Raw genomic sequence first — 17,924 nt, 5'->3', positions numbered from 1 at the left:
CAGTTTCAAGTGTAGATATGACAGAGCCCAATAGGCTCAGGAACCTGTACACCTGTTGATTGACGGTTGAGAGGCGGGACCAAAGAGCCAGAGCTCAACCCCCGCAAGCACAATTAGGTGAGTACACACACAGACACCTTTAATTTTTCCTCCGTTTCATACCACCTCTTCCCTCATCATCCTCTTGCTTCCCCTCTCCCATCATTATCATTTTGTTCCCTTTTCTCCCCTCATCATTATCTTGTTCTCCCCTCCCCTTCATCTTCCCACTGGCTCCCTCTCTCCTCATCTTCCATCTTCACTATTTGCAATTTTCATCGCATATACTATCTTCATCACCATAACAAGCTTCACTACTCACTATCTCCATCACTATAACCCGAATGAATTCAGCTCATCGTTTTCGAATGAATCATAAAAATGTTTGGGTAAACGGCGGGAGTAATCTCAAACTCTACGGAAAACACATCTGCGATTTAATTTCAGATTTGATGAAAATCCCAGAGGGGGCGTGTGTGTGGGAGGGAGGGTAGGGGATAGGAGGCTAGAAGCAGATATTTCCTAAAGTATTTAACTTAGGCTGACCCCCCAAATCAGCCAATGTCCATCCTGTACCTTAGACCATTCCCCCTGCAAAGTTGGGCGGGGCTAGTCGTAAGCTAACCTTTCTATATGTGTAGATAGTACTTCTCATTCAGCGACTATAGCCTCCTATGTCATCTGCCTCCTGGCACTTCTGGGTGATATAAGCTATCCATGGCTTGTCCAGACTTTTATCAGAGTTCTCTTTCCCATGGCATTCCTGTTATGAATTGTCTCGTCTCATCATAGTTTCCCCTCCCCCCCACACTACCCATCCCCCCTCCCACTCTTTTCACACCTATCCATCTGATAGTCCGTTATCTATATCTATCCATTGTGCATGTAAGCCCGTGATTGGTCATGATGAATATGTTGGTCATCTCTCTCGTCACACGAACAGGCCCAGCACGAGGCCAGGGACAGGTCTAGCACGAGGCCAGTAACAAGTCCAGCACGAGGCCAGGAACAGACCCAGCACGAGGCCAGGACCAGGCCCAGCACGAGACCAGGAACAGGCCCAGCACGAGGCCAGGAACAGACCCAGCACGAGGCCTGGACCAGCCCCAGCACGAGGCCAGGACCAGCCCCAGCACGAGGCCAGAACCAGCCCCAGCACGAGGCCAGGAACAGCTCCAGCACGAGGCCAGGAACAGCCCCAGCACGAGGCCAGGAACAGCCCCAGCACGAGGCCAGGAACAGCTCCAGCACGAGGCCAGGAACAGCCCCAGCACGAGGCCAGGAACAGCCCCAGCACGAGGCCAGGAACAGCCCCAGCACGAGGACAGGACCAGGCCCAGCACGAGGACAGGAACAGGTCCAGCATGAGGCCAGGACCAGACCCAGCACGAGGCCAGGAACAGACCCAGTACGAGGCCAGGAACAGGTTCAGCACGAGGCCAGGAACAGACCCAGCACGAGGCCAGGACCAGCCCCAGCACGAGGCCAGGAACAGGTTCAGCACGAGGCCAGGAACAGACCCAGCACGAGGCCAGGACCAGCCCCAGCACGAGGCCAGGAACAGGTTCAGCACGAGGCCAGGAACAGACCCAGCACGAGGCCTGGAACAGCCCCAGCACGAGGCCAGGAACAGCCCCAACACGAGGCCAGGACCAGGCCCAGCACGAGGCCAGGAACAGGCCCAGCACGAGGCCAAGACCAGCCCCAGCACGAGGCCTGGACCAGCCCCAGCACGAGGCCAAGACCAGCCCCAGCACGAGGCCAGGAATAATCATTGGCTGAAGGTGAACGACCCCAACATGGGTGCTGGAGGTGGTAGTGGAGGGGATATGGGGGGAAGTGTTGATTCACTTCGATATTGACAACAACGGAACTCTACAAAGTTCATTATACATGGAGTTTAAGTTCAGTTATTCAATATTTTAAATTGTACTTTATTGATTTCAGTTTCCATTGATGCTATATTTAATTGATGTATTGTAAGAAGTGCCTCAACGAGCGTATGGTGCCGGCAGGTGTATGATGTATGCGGTAGTGAGGGGAGCAGTGGCGGGGCTGGCGGCTGTGGCGGCGAGCAAGACTGTGGTTGTGGTGGCGGTGGTGGCGGCCATAGTGGTGGTGGTGGAGGCGGGCCTGGCGTGTTTCAGTAACCCTTGTCTCCACGGCGTCTGTGTCGACAAGATCAACAGGTGAGGGCTGGCGCGCGCCACCCCCTCCCACACCTTTAGTGGCCGAAGGACACATATATAAAGTGTGTGTGTGTGTGTGTGTGTGTGTGTGTGTGTGTGTGTGTGTGTGTGTGTGTGTGTGTGTGTGTGTGTGTGTGTGTGTGTGTGTGTGTGTGTGTCTGTGAGTGAGAGTGTGTGGGCACACTCAAGGGCACATTGAAATAGTTTTTAAATTCCATATTTCACATTATCGTCAATAATACACCGTATTAACGTAACCAAATACAATGAAAACTAACTTACCCTAACCTAACCAAACCTAACCAAACCTACCCTAACCTAACCTAAAGTAACGTTAACCTAACCATGGATAGAGTAGATAATAACACTAATTATTTAGTCATTCCTAATCCATTGCTTTGAGCGGATCTCCTCAGGACAGGTTGAACACCCCACACATACACAGGGTGCCTGACGGCTGAGTGGACAGCTCTCGGGATTCGTAGGGCTGGTCGAAGACCAGGACCAACCAGGCCTCCGGGTCTCTAAGTCCCGAAATCATCTCAAGATAACCTTCCTTCAGCTCCAGGTACTCGTGCTTCTGCGTCGACGGCTACACCGGACTCCGGTGTCAGACCAACTGGGACGAGTGCTGGTCGTCGCCCTGCCTCAACGGAGCCACCTGTGTTGACCTGGTCGCCGCCCTCACCTGCATCTGCCCTCCTGGCTACACAGGTATGATCCTCGTCTCTCGTGTGGTTGTACTGGTCCTGTGGTTACCTTATTTCTCCTGGTTATTCAAGTATAATGCTCAACCCTCTTCCATATGTTATATATCCGCCTGTGTGAGAGTTATACGTGAGACCATTTCACCATGTTTGTTTACAGTATGACGTGAAGAGTTGTTAATACATGTGTGTGTGGTTTATTTCCTATATGTTAAAATGTTTATTTCCAAGGCTAGCAAAGATTGGGCTGACTGGGACTCTGACGTGTCTTGCTTCATTGCGTCACGTGTTGCATCTAAGGCAATGTTGGGGGACAGGTAGCATTGCGTAAGATGTGATTTGTTTTGCAGTTAAAAATCAGCCTAAACATCAAGTAGCATGCTAATTTATGCAAGAACCCCAAGCGTCTGATTAGAACAAGTACTTCTCTTCACTCCTGGGATCTTGCTCTGAAAATAACAGTATGGCATGATAGCGTGTCTTGGAAATTCTTATTCTTGCTTTTTTCTCGCAAGACATTAATTCTAACTTGGAACGTCTTGAGTCAAAGCTTCGAATTGAGTGAGATTGACAGAATGTGTAAAATACGGACTGTTTCCAACTGAGATGGTTCATATATATTTTGTACGTTCATAATTTGGATTGTAGAAATATTGACGTGTGAGTTGAAGGAAAAGGAGGAGGGGCAAGAGTCTTGGGTAGATACTGGGGGGGGGGAGGGGAGAGGTGGGGAGGGGGGAGGTAGGGAGGGGGGAGTGGGGGAGGGGGTAGGAGGTAGGGAGTGGAGTATGAGTTCACACCAGCACAACATCCTGAGTGCAGATAGTGATGCTAATGTCATATGCGGTATCCGCATCGTCCGAACCCCCCCCCCCCCACACACACACACAGTGTGTGTGTGGACATGATCACCACATACAAGATTCTCAGGGGAATTGATAGGGTGGATAAAGACAGGCGTTTTAACACAAGGGACAAAAGCACTAGGGGACACGTGTGGAAGTTGGGTACCCAAATGAGCCATAGACATTAGAAAGAATTTTTCAGTGTGTTAGTAGTTAACAAGTGAAATGCATTAGGCAGTGATGTGGTGGAGGCTGATTCCATACACAGTTCCAAATGTAGATATGATAGAGCCCAATAGGCTCAGGAACCTGTACACCAGTTGACTGACAGTTGAGAGGCGGGACCAAAGAGCCAGAGCTCAACCCCAGCAAGCACAACCAGGTGAGTAACATGTCTAGAACGCAGCCTTACGGCCATATAGCCTATTGGCGCGACATTGTTACGACTTTCGCTGGTGACCTTTCCCAAAACACGACGATTTCATTATCTTAGGCACTAGCAGGCTCGAACTACCGACCCCCGCGACACTTTAATAGGACGATAGTTTAAGCCACTATCACCTATCTCCAATACTGTGGGGTGTCATATGATAGTTTGCAGCCATTTGGCACCGTGTCCTTCTTTAGCACCTTGTTTAGCTGTACCTTAAGGAGGGGGGTGGGACTGTGTTTGACCCTGGGGCCATTGTTTACAATAGAGGCGGGAAGATCACGCGGGCTCTCCTGGTGTATGTGGTTTCTGCAACCCGTTCTCGCACTTTCGTATAGTCAACATTAACTTATTAAATACGTGTGCATATGTGACATACTAATTTATTGTGAATATTTTAGTTTACCTTGAAAAGCTTCATAGAAAACACCGACCTTACCTAACCTTCTGGAGGTTACACTGCAGCGGGTCAGGATTGTGCGGTGTTTAATGTCAGTTTTTTCCTGACCTTTCAGAGACGATTTGTACCTTATCGTCCCACACATCCACTCCCTTATGTGTGCGTTCCTTTCTCTCTCACTCCCTCCCTCCTCCCCATGGCGTTGATCCCTATCTCCCCCACATCCCTCTATGATTATCTCTCCCTTTCTCTCACTCACTCTCTCCTTACTTTCCTCCACTTTCCTGCCCTCTCACTTCCTCTTCCAACCCCCCAACCCCTCTCCCAATACTCTCTCTCTCCTCTGCTCCTCTCTCCCTTATTCTCTATCCTCACTTCCCTACCACTTCCTCCCTCTTCCCTTCCTCTCTCCCAACTCGCCTTTCCCACTCTCCTCCCCTCTCACTCACGTCTCCGCCTCCCCGTCTCCTCTCCCTCCCTTCCCCCTTTTCTTCTCTCGTCTTTTCCCTCCCCCTCCTCCACTCCTCCCTTCTCACTCCCCTTGCACCTTCTCCTCGCCTCCCTTTCTTTCAGAGATTTATCTCTCCATTCCTTCTTAATTACCTTTCTTCATTTCCTTGTACGTTTCTTTCCATCTCTATGGAAAGAAACGACCTGTCACGGGGTTACGGTAGCCACCTGCCACAGGTAACGGTAACCACCTGCCACAGGTAACGGTAGCCACCTGTCACAGGTAACGGTAACCACCTGCCACAGGTAACGGTAACCACCTGTCACAGGTAACGGTAACCACCTGCCACAGGTAACGGTAACCACCTGTCACAGGTAACGGTAACCACCTGTCACAGGTAATGGTAACCCGACCCGATAAGTAATTGAAGACAGGATTAAGTCTAAGGAAGCAGATTGCCACATTATATTACCTTGAGTCACTCGCCAAGTAATCAATCAATTTTGTTGATGTAGAAATTCCACCAACCACTTAGGCTGGACGGTAGAGTGACGGTCTCGCTTCATGCAGGTCGGCGTTCAATCCCCGACCATCCAAGTGGTTGGGCACCATTCCTTCCCCCCTTCCCTTCGACACTGTCAGCTGGTATTGTGCCTCGGACATCCTCAAATGTGTCAACTACGCTAATTTATGCTATGAACCGAGAGTTTATTGTTCAAGGGGACTATTGTGGTCTGTCAGCGACATACATCGGCGGTGTAATAGTAGGCATCCTGCAGTCTTGGGAGACTATGGAGTTGCTAGACAAAGCCTGGGTACGTCGATATGGAGGAGAAGCTGTTACCCATGCAGCAGGTCCCCCCAGGTTCAATATTACATCGGCGGTGATTCACCGTTGGTAATTGAACATTATTAGTAATATCTGGGGAATTGGGTTATCTTACTGGGGCCTCATATAGTTGATGACTGAAGCCAGAGTGTGATCATCCGGATGAGAGAGTGTTCGGAAGGTGGCCGGTATGGTCCGTTCTTATGTTGGATGTCACCAGTAGACTCTGTTTATTGTGTGGGTGGGAGATATGTTTGTAAACATTGCGTGAGATTTTTGCGAGATACAGTGTTGTGCGGGCCCCTCTGACTGGCCCACTAAGTGTTACTCGTATACTTAGTATACTAAGTATACTTAGTATACTTAACGTATACTCGTTACTTAGGCGGTGGACATGTATTTCTGGCTCTTATGATGGCTTCGGTAAGGTTATGTCCAATGTGTTTAACACCTTCCTCTGCGCTGTTCAATCTCAATGGAAATTGGATGGGATTTATTACGCTGCCTCGAAGACTGCTTAGTATGAGCCACCAGGAGTCTTCAGACAGCTCACCTGTATCATAGCTTGACAGCCTAACCTCAGCTTGCAATTGCAAGGAGGCCTACGTCAGAGCCTTCGGCAGGCGCGCCTCTTGCATCCTGATGAGCTAGATTATCTGATCTCTGGTACTGTGGCCAATCAGATATTGCCAGGTGTTAATCCTTCGAGATCCTTATGTTTATATGTATATTCACCCTTTTTTTTCCTATATATATTTAGACTATTCAGTCATACTTTGTTTACAAGGTTATGGACACACATATAAATGTGTAGTCACGATTGGCTTTATGTTTATTTTCATCCATATATTTAATGAATTTTCCCTCCTTAGGTATATATGGTTTTTTACCCTTATGTTTACAAGTATATTTGCCATTTTATTTGCATATATATATATATATATATATATATATATATATATATATATATATATATATATATATATATATATATATATATATATATATATATATATATGAATAATTCATTCGCATATAGTCCTGGGGACCATTCAGGCTTGTTCGCATATATATATATATATATATATATATATATATATATATATATATATATATATATATATATATATATATATATATATATATATATATATATATATATATATATACATGTATTTACGTGAATATTTAGCCAAATGTTAACATGTATAGTAATTATTCAACTGTATGTTTACAGTTATATTTGTATCTAAGTGTGTATATATAACTACATGGCGTACCCGGCAGTACCCGGGTCAGCCCCAATGTGGATATCTCCTCAAAATATCCTCCCTCTTCCCCCCCACCTCCCCCACCACACCACCACACACACACTCAACCTCTCCCCAGCACACACACACACACACACACACACACACACACACACACACACACACACACACACACACACACACACACACACACACACACACACACACACACCCCATCTCCCGCAATCGCTGTAACCATTTTCTCTACAAACGTTCCGTATTGCTGTAACCAAATGGTTGTGCCAACAATGCCAATCTGTCATCTGAATGCACGTTTTATCTCAATATCTGACTATACTAATTTAAATTAATTAATATACCAATATACCGAATTTAAACATATGTTAAAGTCTACGGACTCGGTGTAGAACATTTCACATTCACTGGCGTCGTAAAGGAGTTTTAATGGGTTCGACCCCCGATTTCCCTTTAACATTCCCAATAACACCAATATTAATCTTCCAAAGTTTAATGAAGCTAGCCACAAACCTCTGACCTTCAATCTTGGATAGTGAAACAGACATTATCTTTTATAGATACTAGAAGGGTACCCAGCAGTGCCCGGGTCTCTCTCTCTCCTTTTTCCGCATTTCCCTCCTCTCTCCCAATCTTCCTCTCTGTTATCTCTCTTTTCTCTATCCCCTCTCTCTTTTTAACATCCCCGCGCCTCTCCTCTCCAACCTCTCTCCCAATCTCACCCTCTCTCTCACCTCTGCCACTAGTTCTCATCCTCTTCTCCACCATTCTCACCCTTCCCTTTCTTCAACCATCCCCCCTCTCTCTTTTCCATTTCCTTGTCTCCACCTTCTGCTTCCTTCTCTCTCCCTCTCGCCACTACCTCTCTCCCTCTCTCTGACTCTGAACATGGTTCGTCGTTTTCCAGTGAAGAAATCCAGGCACTCTGCAAGCCAAATTACACCGATTTGGTGGGGGTCACTCTTGGCCCGACCCCGTCTTAGTAAGACCAATAGGACCGTCTCCAAGCAGCCTATGCCCATCCCGTACCCCAGCCCATTCCCCCTGCAATGTTTAGTGAGGCTTGCACCAAGCGTCTGGCCTATAACCTTGGACAGATAAACAGACAAACACACGGATATTATTTCTTATAGGTACAGGTAGATAGACTGCATTTATCTGTATATTTTCTTTCATATTAATGTGTGTATTTTTTCATGAAAGTTCATCAACATTTTTACCTGTATGTTGCATGTGTTTATATGTATATTCACCCTTTTTTTTCCCCTATATATATTTAGTCTATTCAGTCATACTATGTTTACAAGGTCATGGACACTCATATAAATGTATAGTCACGATTGTGTTTATATGTATTTACCCATTCTCCCTTATAGTTACATGTATGTCCCATTCTCCCTTATAGTTACATGTATGTCCCATCCTCCCTTATAGTTACATGTATGTCCCATCCTCCCTTATAGTTACATGTATGTCCCATTCTCCCTTATAGTTACATGTATGTCCCATTCTCCCTTATAGTTACATGTATGTCCCATTCTCCCTTATAGTTACATGTATGTCCCATTCTCCCTTATAGTTACATGTTTGTCCCATTCTCCCTTATAGTTACATGTATGTCCCATCCTTCCTTATAGTTACATGTATGTCCCATCCTCCCTTATAGTTACATGTATGTCCTTACGTTGGCTTACCCATGTGTTTCCCCCGTGTGGTCAGGAGAGCTGTGTGGGGTGGAGATCAACGAGTGCCAGAGCAACCCGTGCCAGAACAATGGCACCTGTCGAGACCTCCTCAACCACTACGTCTGTGACTGTCCCACAGGATACTCCGGTTAGTCCACCTCGGCCACACCATGGCTGGGGGGCTCTCTTCTTCTTCCTCTCATTGTCGTTGGTATACCCGTGTTCTTAATCTTGTTTCTGTGTCGTGGGTGCTTCTTATGTCTTGTTCTTGTCTCTGTCTAGCACTTCTGATATCTTATTCTTGTCTCTGTCTAGCACTTCTGATATCTTATTCTTGGCTTTGTCTAGCACTTCTGATATCTTATTCTTGGCTTTGTCTAGCACTTCTGATATCTTATTCTTGTCTCTGTCTAGCACTTCTGATATCTTATTCTTGTCTCTGTCTAGCACTTCTGATATCTTATTCTTGTCTCTGTCTAGCACTTCTGATATCTTATTCTTGGCTTTGTCTAGCACTTCTGATATTTTATTCCTGTCTTTCTCTAGCACTTCTGATATCTTAGTCTTGTCTCTGTCTAGCACTTCTGATATCTTATACTTTTCTTTGCCTAGTTCTTCTGAAATCTTATTCTTAACTCTGGTAGTTATGATATATTTTCTTTAATAATTCTGGTATCTATTGTTATCTTTGTTCAGTACGTCTGATATCCTGTTATATCAATGTATAGTGATTCTGATATCCTTCTGTATCAATGAATAGTGATTCAGATATCCTGTTATATCTATGTATAGTACTTCTGATATCCTTTCCTTATGCCTGCCTAGTGCTTTTGATAACCCTTTCTTATCTCTGTTTAGTACTTCTGATATCCTTTGTTAATCTCTGTCTAGTACTTTCGATATCCTTTTCCTATCTATGTTTAGTACTTCTGATATCCTTTTCTTATCTCTATCTTGTACTTCTGGTATCTTATTCTTATCTCTGTCTAGTACTATTCTTAGTTATATTGCTATTTAATTAGTAGTAATAATGTAATTCTTAGAAGCTTTTGTAATATTTGAGAGTGAAGATGAGTCATTCTTGTTATGAATAGTGTGAGTAATACAAATAGAATGAGTAATATTATGAGTAATAGTAATAGTATGAGTAATAGTAATAGTATGAGTAATAGTAATAGTAATAGTAATATTATGAGTAATAGTAATAGGCTGGGTAATGTACATGGTAGGAGGCTCTGGTGAGTACTAAATGTAGTCATCAGAGCCTCCTATAAACTCCTAATGTACTAATGATGAGATGTAATGAGTACTATGCTTGGGTTCAGGCCAGAACTGTGAGATCGACGTGAGTGTGTGTAACTCTTCGTCCCTGTGGCGCGGCGAGGACCCCCACTGTCAGCACGGCGGCCTCTGCGTCGACGGCCCCGGCCTCTCCTACACCTGCCTCTGTCAGCCAGGTAACACTGCCTCGCTCACACACACACGGAGGGAGACAGGGAATGACAGCCAGGCGGATAGAGAAGGACAGTTGCGGGTTGAGGATAGGAGGACTGCTAGGGATTGATGCTCTGGCCCTCGTGGTTTGAGCTATGTCCTCTATGTTCTCTTCTCGCTCTTTAGCCGTCGTCTCCAGTATGGTTTTGAATGTGTAGTATTTTGTTTTTTATTTCTCGAGGAGAGGCAACGAGGATGCCCTCCACCACCCTTCCCCATAAGTCATCTGTTCCTCCCTTTCCCCCACCATTTTTTCCCTACTTGTAACCCCTTCCTCTTCCCTCCTTCCCACAAAGAAGTAAAGTCACGGGAAAGGAGCGTGTGTTTCCTTCATTATGCCAGCGACCAGCAGCAACCTCATTTACAAATCCTATGATCCCTCACACTTCACACGCTGCTATAAGCTTCTATAATGCGCTTCACGCTTCTGCTACACGTCGCGTCACGCTTCTGTTCTATGTTGTACGCTTTTACACGCTGCTCCACGCTACGTGTTCCAAAATCCAAATTTCTCCCACAAAAAATACAGAGACAGTGTGTAGCTACTTAGATTGACTCAGTGTGAACGGTAATCCCGTTAAACCAGACAGCGTTACGTGACGGACGCTGTCTAGTTGGGTGCCTGTCTCTCACTGGCAGAGTTTCTTGCATTGCCTTGCAACGTGACGGTTGATCCATTTGTCGCATGTTATTATGTACTTTGTGGAATATTCTACACGCAGCTTGACTGGATGAATACATCAATTTTGATTGATGATCAGCGTTTAACTCTGGTACGTGACTCGTTAAACTTACGCCTCTCGTCAATGGACAAGAATTTGATTCTGCTTATAAATGCCTATGATTACTAAGATTTAACATTTATCTGGGAATTATTACCTAATAAAAATATAAAACTTGTTATTGTACGTCAAAGATAACCGGTTGGTGTTATCTTTAGTACGTCAAAGATAACCGGTTGGTGTTATCTTTAGTACGTCAACAATAGCGACGGTGCCACATACTCATCAGTCAGAAGAGTTTAGATGTGGCAATATCGCACCCACAAGTATTTATTTCATATACAGTAATAAATTTAGGATTTTTATTCACTCATTTGTTTTAACGTTTAACCTTAAATTCCACAAGAAAAACAAAACATAAAAATAAGAGGTATATATTTATCTAAATTTGTGGAGCCGATCTAAAAAAATAGAATATATTTCATTTGAAAATATATATATTCAATGAAATACAATTTTTTTAATATTGTTTCAAAATATTATATTTTTTAGTTGTCATTTGGAATAGAGAAACAATTTTTTTTTACCTATATTTTCAGAAGTGAGCACTTTAAGGGTTAGTGTCAGGACACTGGTTTATTGTGAAACTTTTTCTAAGATACTAAGATACAAGACACTTTTTCTAAGATACTAAGATACAAGACACTTTTTCTAAGATACTAAGATACAAGACACTTTTTCTAAGATACTGGAGTGTCTTACGACACTCCACAAGTTAAAGTTATTAGTTACTCCACAACCGGTTATCTTTGACGTACCAAAGATAACACCATCCGGTTATCTTTGACGTATTAAAGATAACACCAAGAGGTTATCTTTGACGTACAGTGTGTGTGGTAGATGAGACCAGCTGCCCCAGTGTGTGGTAGATGACACCAACTGCCCCAGTGTGTGGTAGATGAGGTGTATGCTGTGTGTAGGTGTATGTAGAGCAGTCGAGGGTGTAAGGCATTGATCCACCGGTGAATCTCTTAACTATGCTCTTGCGTGAGTCTTGTGGCACACCACCTGGTGCTGTGTGAGCCTTAACCACCAGCATTCTTAGTGCTTCTATGGCTGCTGCTACTATGGCTCCTGCTACTATGGCTCCTGCTACTATGGCTCCTGCTACTGTGGCTCCTGCTTCTATGGCTCCTGCTACTGTGGCTACTGCTACTATGGCTCCTGCTGCTGCTGTTCGTGTTGACTACTGCAATAGCGGCGTTTTATGTTACTTTTGCTGCCGCTATGCCTGCTTTTGTCACTACCTCTGCTGTTATGGCGGCTGATGTTCCTTCTAGGCTTCAGGTTTGATGGGTTTCAGCTTGATGGGAAGGGTTTCGTCCCTTCTCTCCCGCTACCGCTGCCGCTGTTGGTGCTGTTGCTGCTGCTGCTGCTGCTGCTGCTGCTGCTGCTGCTGCTGCTGCTGCTGCTGCTGCTGCTGCTGCTGCTGCTGCTGCTACAAGAACCAATGCCAATGACAGCTAACTGCTATAAGAACCAGTGTTGTTAGAAGCATTAAGTAATTTGCATTACTATAGCAATCGGGTCAAGAAAGATGGCGAAATAGCATACCATTATCGACGACAGTCCCCATTTATTGCTCGTGAAGATGATCCTTACAGCAGACAGGTCGATGACGCATTGTTGCGTGTTCCCTGACCACCTTCTGACTCTCCTCCCACGCTAGTGTCAGACTATCTCTCTCTCTCTCTCTCTCTCTCTCTCTCTCTCTCTCTCTCTCTCTCTCTCTCTCTCTCTCTCTCTCTCTCTCTCTCTCTCTCTCTCTCTCTCTCTCCCCCTTTCTCTCTCTCTCCCAGTCTCTCTCTCTCTCTCTCTCACACACAGGCATCATGAAGGCTCCCATGTTTCTCCCACAGTAAAGCGTGCATAGACTCGTAATATTCAACAACTCTTGAGTTAAAAGTATATATTAATGTTGGAATCGAACCAAGGTACAATGTAATCCAAAAGGAGTTGGATTACATAATCTTCTGGAATCAAATAATGTGTTCGGAAACCGAAGAAAGTGTTCGGAAACCAAACAAGATGTTCGGAAACCAAATAAGGTGTTCGGAAATCAAACAATATGTTCGGAACAATATCAAACAATATGTACCGTTCCACATACTTCATCGCGTCTCGAGTAAGAGGACAATTGAACTCGTGAAACCACATTCTGCCCAAATTAAATCATTACGTCATGCTGTATTAGCGAGATGTACGATAATTGTCGCTGGCGTTCGGGAAACCTGCATTAGGGCAGCATAATTACGCGGTGAGCCACGCGAGGAGACGTTCCCATTAGTGGGTCGGTATTAAGACTCATGCGGTACTCTGGTGCTCTGTTATTCACATGTGATGTTTGTGGCAAGCGCCTCAATTACCTCAAAATCTCATTCTGTTAATGAAGAGGCGACGTCAGGAGGTAATGCAGGGACGGGGGGTATGAACCCACACTGTAGAGGAGCGGTGTGCTTCACCTGCTCTTGCTGTCTCTCTCTTGTTGTTGATCAGCCCGTCCTCCAAACAAAGATCCAAAAGTGATTCCATGCACCCGCCAAACCCCCTGTTTATGAATGAAAAGCGGTTTATACACGACTCACAACTGCTGACGTTCGAACATATCCGGAACAAGTGCTTCACTGACGAATTTTGTTCGAATCACAACGCTATAAATGCTTCACCCACGTACTACAAATACAAATAATCGCCAACAGAACCTAAACACCTACCCTAACGTAACTTCGGCCTAATCATATACAAAACTGCAATATATATATATTGGTTACACAATAGGTTAAAATTACTGAATGCGTCTTTATAGACTGTCGCTGCCTGGGCACATATACCCTCTGAGGATAGGTTGTGAGAGGCATGTATAAAATGTTCTTTTCCTCATAATCTTCTCCATCCCCGCAAGGCAACACAATACATCCTATTCCATCCAGATGTTCCCCCCCTCCCAGAGTGCCCCCCCCATCACCCCTCCACTTCCGTCCCCAGAGATGACATTTCTTCCAGCTGTCATTCAGCGATTCTCTCACCCTGACATTTAGACAGTCATCCTGTCACGCCTGACACAACAGTGGCAAGATAAGACGGAGCACGACGGTAAGGCTCGTGGTGTAGGGGAAGTGTAAGCTGTGATAACGGTGAGGTGGAGGAGTGAATGTTGGGGGGGGGGGTGAAGCTGGGATTTGCTTGCTGGGAAAGGAGAGGAACAGTGTGTCTTTATGGAAGAGAAGTGTGTGGGGGGTAGGAGGAATGGTTGTGGGGGGGGGGGGGAGAGGAGTGTCTCTGTCGGCGTTGAAGGGAAAGGAATCTGTGGGAGATTTAGTCTGGTTTGTGTGAGGGGCATGACCTCTTTGTGGGTGAAGGGAATGTATGCGTTGGGGTGGGAGAGGATGGCTGTACAGCGTGAGGGATGGAAGAGAGAGAGAGAGAGAGAGAGAGAGAGAGAGAGAGAGAGAGAGAGAGAGAGAGAGAGAGAGAGAGAGAGAGAGAGAGAGAGAGAGAGTGAGTGTAGATGGTAAGAATTGATGACATCATAAGGTCTGTACCAGCACAGTATGCAGGCAACAACTAGACATAAACTAGAGTAATTAACATGGGTGAGGGAGCGTGAGTGGTGATGCACCAGAAGGCTCTCTCTCCCCACTCCTCTCCCTCCATCACTACCACACTTATCACCTCGCTAACTCTGTACCCCAACTCTTACTTACACATGTTCTCCACTCTTCTCAACCCATATACCACTATGACTATTGTTCAAATGCTGTTATTGTGAGTACTTGCTACATGTACTCAACTACCAATGTTATGACCAAGTCAACTACTAGTGCCACAACCCCACATACTCCCAAAGACATAATCCCAAAGAAAACAAAGACATAATCCCAAAGTAAACAAAGACATAATCCCAAAGTAAACAAAAACATAATCCCAAAGTAAACAAAGACATAATCCCAAAGGAAACAAAGACATAATTCCTAAGACAGACATTCCCCCAAAGACAACAAAAATGGAGTTGATAGCAGTAAAACGCTTGGCGCGCCCTCTTCGGCGTCCCGCCGACCCTCTCATCTATCATCTGGGTGTCCTCCTGGTGCAGGGTGGATGGGCCAGCGGTGCGAGGAGGACGTCAACGAGTGCCTCCACTCTCCCTGCTACAACGCCGCCGTCTGCATCAACACGCCCGGCAGCTTCGCCTGTGCCTGCCAGTTTGGTGAGTGCTCTTGTCGTGCTGCGCCTCCCGCTCCTTCACAATCCTTTGGCATCCTCTTTTAAAGTGACATTTATTCGGCTTTTGTTTTACGTAGAGTTTGAGAATAGGGCGCCTAAACCATGGGAACCGTGTGAACTTAGATTTTCGTTAGGTGAGGTGAGGTTAGGTTAGGTTAAGCTGGGTTAGATTACGTTAGGCTAGGCTACGGTAAGTAAGGCTAGATTAAATTAGGTTAGGCTAGATTAAATTAGGTTAGGCTAGACTAGTTTAGGTTAGCTTGGGTTGGATGGGTTAAAGAGTAGCAATGACGTAGAGGATTACACACTTTTCTTAGGTCTTAGACAATACTCTTTCAACGTCATGTGCCTTAGAAAGGCACGAGTGTCTCTGCCTCTGAGCTCTGTTTTAGAGCTGTCACCAGCCATTCTCACCTAATTCGAAGAGAGGCTGGTTTAGACCCCCATGGCTGCACCCCCTTACTATCCCAGATTCCTGTCATTCATGGAGTTAACATCTGCCCCTCATGCTAACATCCCCCTCCCCCACCACCACCATCCCCACCACCCCCGCCACCACCACCCCCACCACCATCTCTTAATACATCTTAACTAGAGGTGTGTCTTCTGGTACCAGATTCCCGATAACATGATAATCCTATCACAGGTTTTCTCCCAAATTAAGCTTATAATTGGCCTCCCTTCCCCCCCCCCTCGTGATGAACTGTGGCCCAGAAGGGGGTTGTAATTGCTGGGTTAACAATATACCTGTGGTTATTATACAAGCCGCTCCCTCGCCGTGCTAACATAATTAACCCCGCGGGTGCGGATTTATGTGGCTTGGTGGTAGAAGCGTTCTCGCCATCCCTTGATTGTTTGTTTGGTCGCTTCCCTGCCTTCTGACTTCCCTATGACTGGAGTATCTCAGGGGTAACCTAAGGAGCGATGACTGGAGTATCTCAGTACCTCACTTATCTCCTCCTTCTCTCTCTTTCTCCAGACCCTCCACCATAGCTTCTGGTTCTTGTTGAAGTATGCCTCTTAATATTTTTGTGTTTCATTTTGCAAAATGCGTAACGTTGCCTCCTTCAGGGTTCACTGGTACGCTGTGCCAGGAGGCGGTGGTGTTCTGCGACGAGAGCCCCTGCCACAACGGTGCCCTCTGCGTCATGGAGGACCACAACGCCACCTGCTACTGTGTGCCGGACTACCACGGCACTCACTGCCAGGACCAGTACAACGACTGCCTGCCCTACGCCCCCAGGTCAGCCCGGGCCACCTCCACACACACACACACGCACACACACACACACACACACACACACACACACACACACACACACACACACACACACACACACACACACACACACACACACACACACACACACACACACACACACTGGCGTGGTTGGTTACAAAAGGAGGGGAGATTGGATAAGAAACAAGGGGTTCCATGAGATAATAGCTCGATGCTGCGGACACAAATAGTAAATAAATACACACTCACACAGGGTCCGTATAGAATCCTGTGAACACAAAATTAGTAGTCAACATTACTGACCAAATGAAACACTGGATATGAGAATATTCTCAATAATGTCACAACACTTGTTGCGTTTGCAGCGTTCATATTCCCAGGAGTATGTTATCCCTCAGGTGCATGAACGGTGGGGAGTGCATCGACGGGGTGGACAGCTTCCTGTGCAGCTGCCCAAGCCCCAGCTCGGGGGTCCTGTGCCAGTGCCTTACCACCCCTCGCGGTCAAATCTGCCAGCAGCTGCCTCACTGGTACCAGGACAAGCCTTACCAACCAGTGGGCGTCCGTCGAGGATGTATTTCATCACTGGGTTAACGTCAGCCATGTACTCAACGAATCACTAACTGATTATTTCCCTTCTCCAACGTCAACAGACGATACTTATGTTTACCCAACGAGTTCTGTTGATATCTCAGACTATGATGTCTTCCCCACCGAGACAGTTTTCCCCAGTATTGAAGTTGTTTCAACCCTTTCCCCCACACTTCCGCGGGAACTTCCGCCGTCTTCTGTGATAAGTGCCAAAGAATCGCCAGTTTATAGTGAATTAGAGTCCTCCAGTGTGCCTTACTCTTCCAGCGAGCTGTTCGAGTCCATCTTCCCCTCTGCGAGCATCTTCCCTTCTACGATGGAATGGAGCGAATTTTGGTCTATAGAGCCATCGCCAGTGCTTCCAATCGCGCCATCCTCGCCTGTCGAAGACTCTGCGGTATTGTCATCAGAGTTCGTGACCTCGACGTCTGTGCCAGACATCGTCCCCACACACGTCCTTGAGGACTCCTTCCCCACGCTCTCAGTGGAACTCGTTTCTTTGTCCATTGTGTCCGTGTTCGACGTAAGTACCACGCCTGTTTTCGATTCATTACCCGCCCTAGAGCCTACTCCTGTGCTCTCTATCGCCAGTAGCTTTCTAGAAACCGCGACCTCTGTACTCGTAGAGCCCCCGACCTCTGTCTTCGTAGAGCCCGCGATCTCTGTCCTCACAGAGACTGCAACTTCTGTTTTCGTAGAGCCCGCGACCTCTATCCTCATAGATACCACAGC

General features: G+C 46.2%; 1 protein-coding gene across 1 annotated transcript; it reads left to right on the top strand.

The window, feature by feature from the left end:
* The first annotated feature begins 2,004 nt into the window (after positions 1–2,004).
* Positions 2,005–17,195, top strand: LOC138352245 (protein eyes shut-like). Its single transcript, XM_069304546.1, has 7 exons — positions 2,005–2,228; positions 2,791–2,942; positions 8,896–9,009; positions 10,187–10,318; positions 15,231–15,344; positions 16,433–16,604; positions 17,000–17,195. The coding sequence occupies exons 1-7, from the start codon at positions 2,059–2,061 to the stop codon at positions 17,193–17,195; spliced, it is 1,050 nt and encodes a 349-aa protein (XP_069160647.1). The 5' UTR covers positions 2,005–2,058.
* The last annotated feature ends 729 nt before the right edge of the window (positions 17,196–17,924 follow it).

This window comes from Procambarus clarkii, chromosome 52 (assembly GCF_040958095.1).
Source record: "Procambarus clarkii isolate CNS0578487 chromosome 52, FALCON_Pclarkii_2.0, whole genome shotgun sequence".
Classification (NCBI taxonomy): domain Eukaryota; kingdom Metazoa; phylum Arthropoda; class Malacostraca; order Decapoda; family Cambaridae; genus Procambarus; species Procambarus clarkii.
Note: the sequence above shows the minus strand (reverse complement) of the source record. Positions and strands in the feature narration are given on the sequence as shown.

What these genes read in the sequence shown, in the direction of transcription:
- LOC138352245 (XM_069304546.1), top strand. Translation starts at nt 2,059, where the DNA reads ATGATGTATGCGGTAGTGAGGGGAGCAGTGGCGGGGCTGGCGGCTGTG. An exon ending in TGTGTCGACAAGATCAACAG is followed by an intron (nt 2,229 to 2,790) that starts GTGAGGGCTGGC and finishes ACCTTCCTTCAG; the next exon opens with CTCCAGGTACTCGTGCTTCT. An exon ending in CGCCTGTGCCTGCCAGTTTG is followed by an intron (nt 15,345 to 16,432) that starts GTGAGTGCTCTT and finishes TGCCTCCTTCAG; the next exon opens with GGTTCACTGGTACGCTGTGC.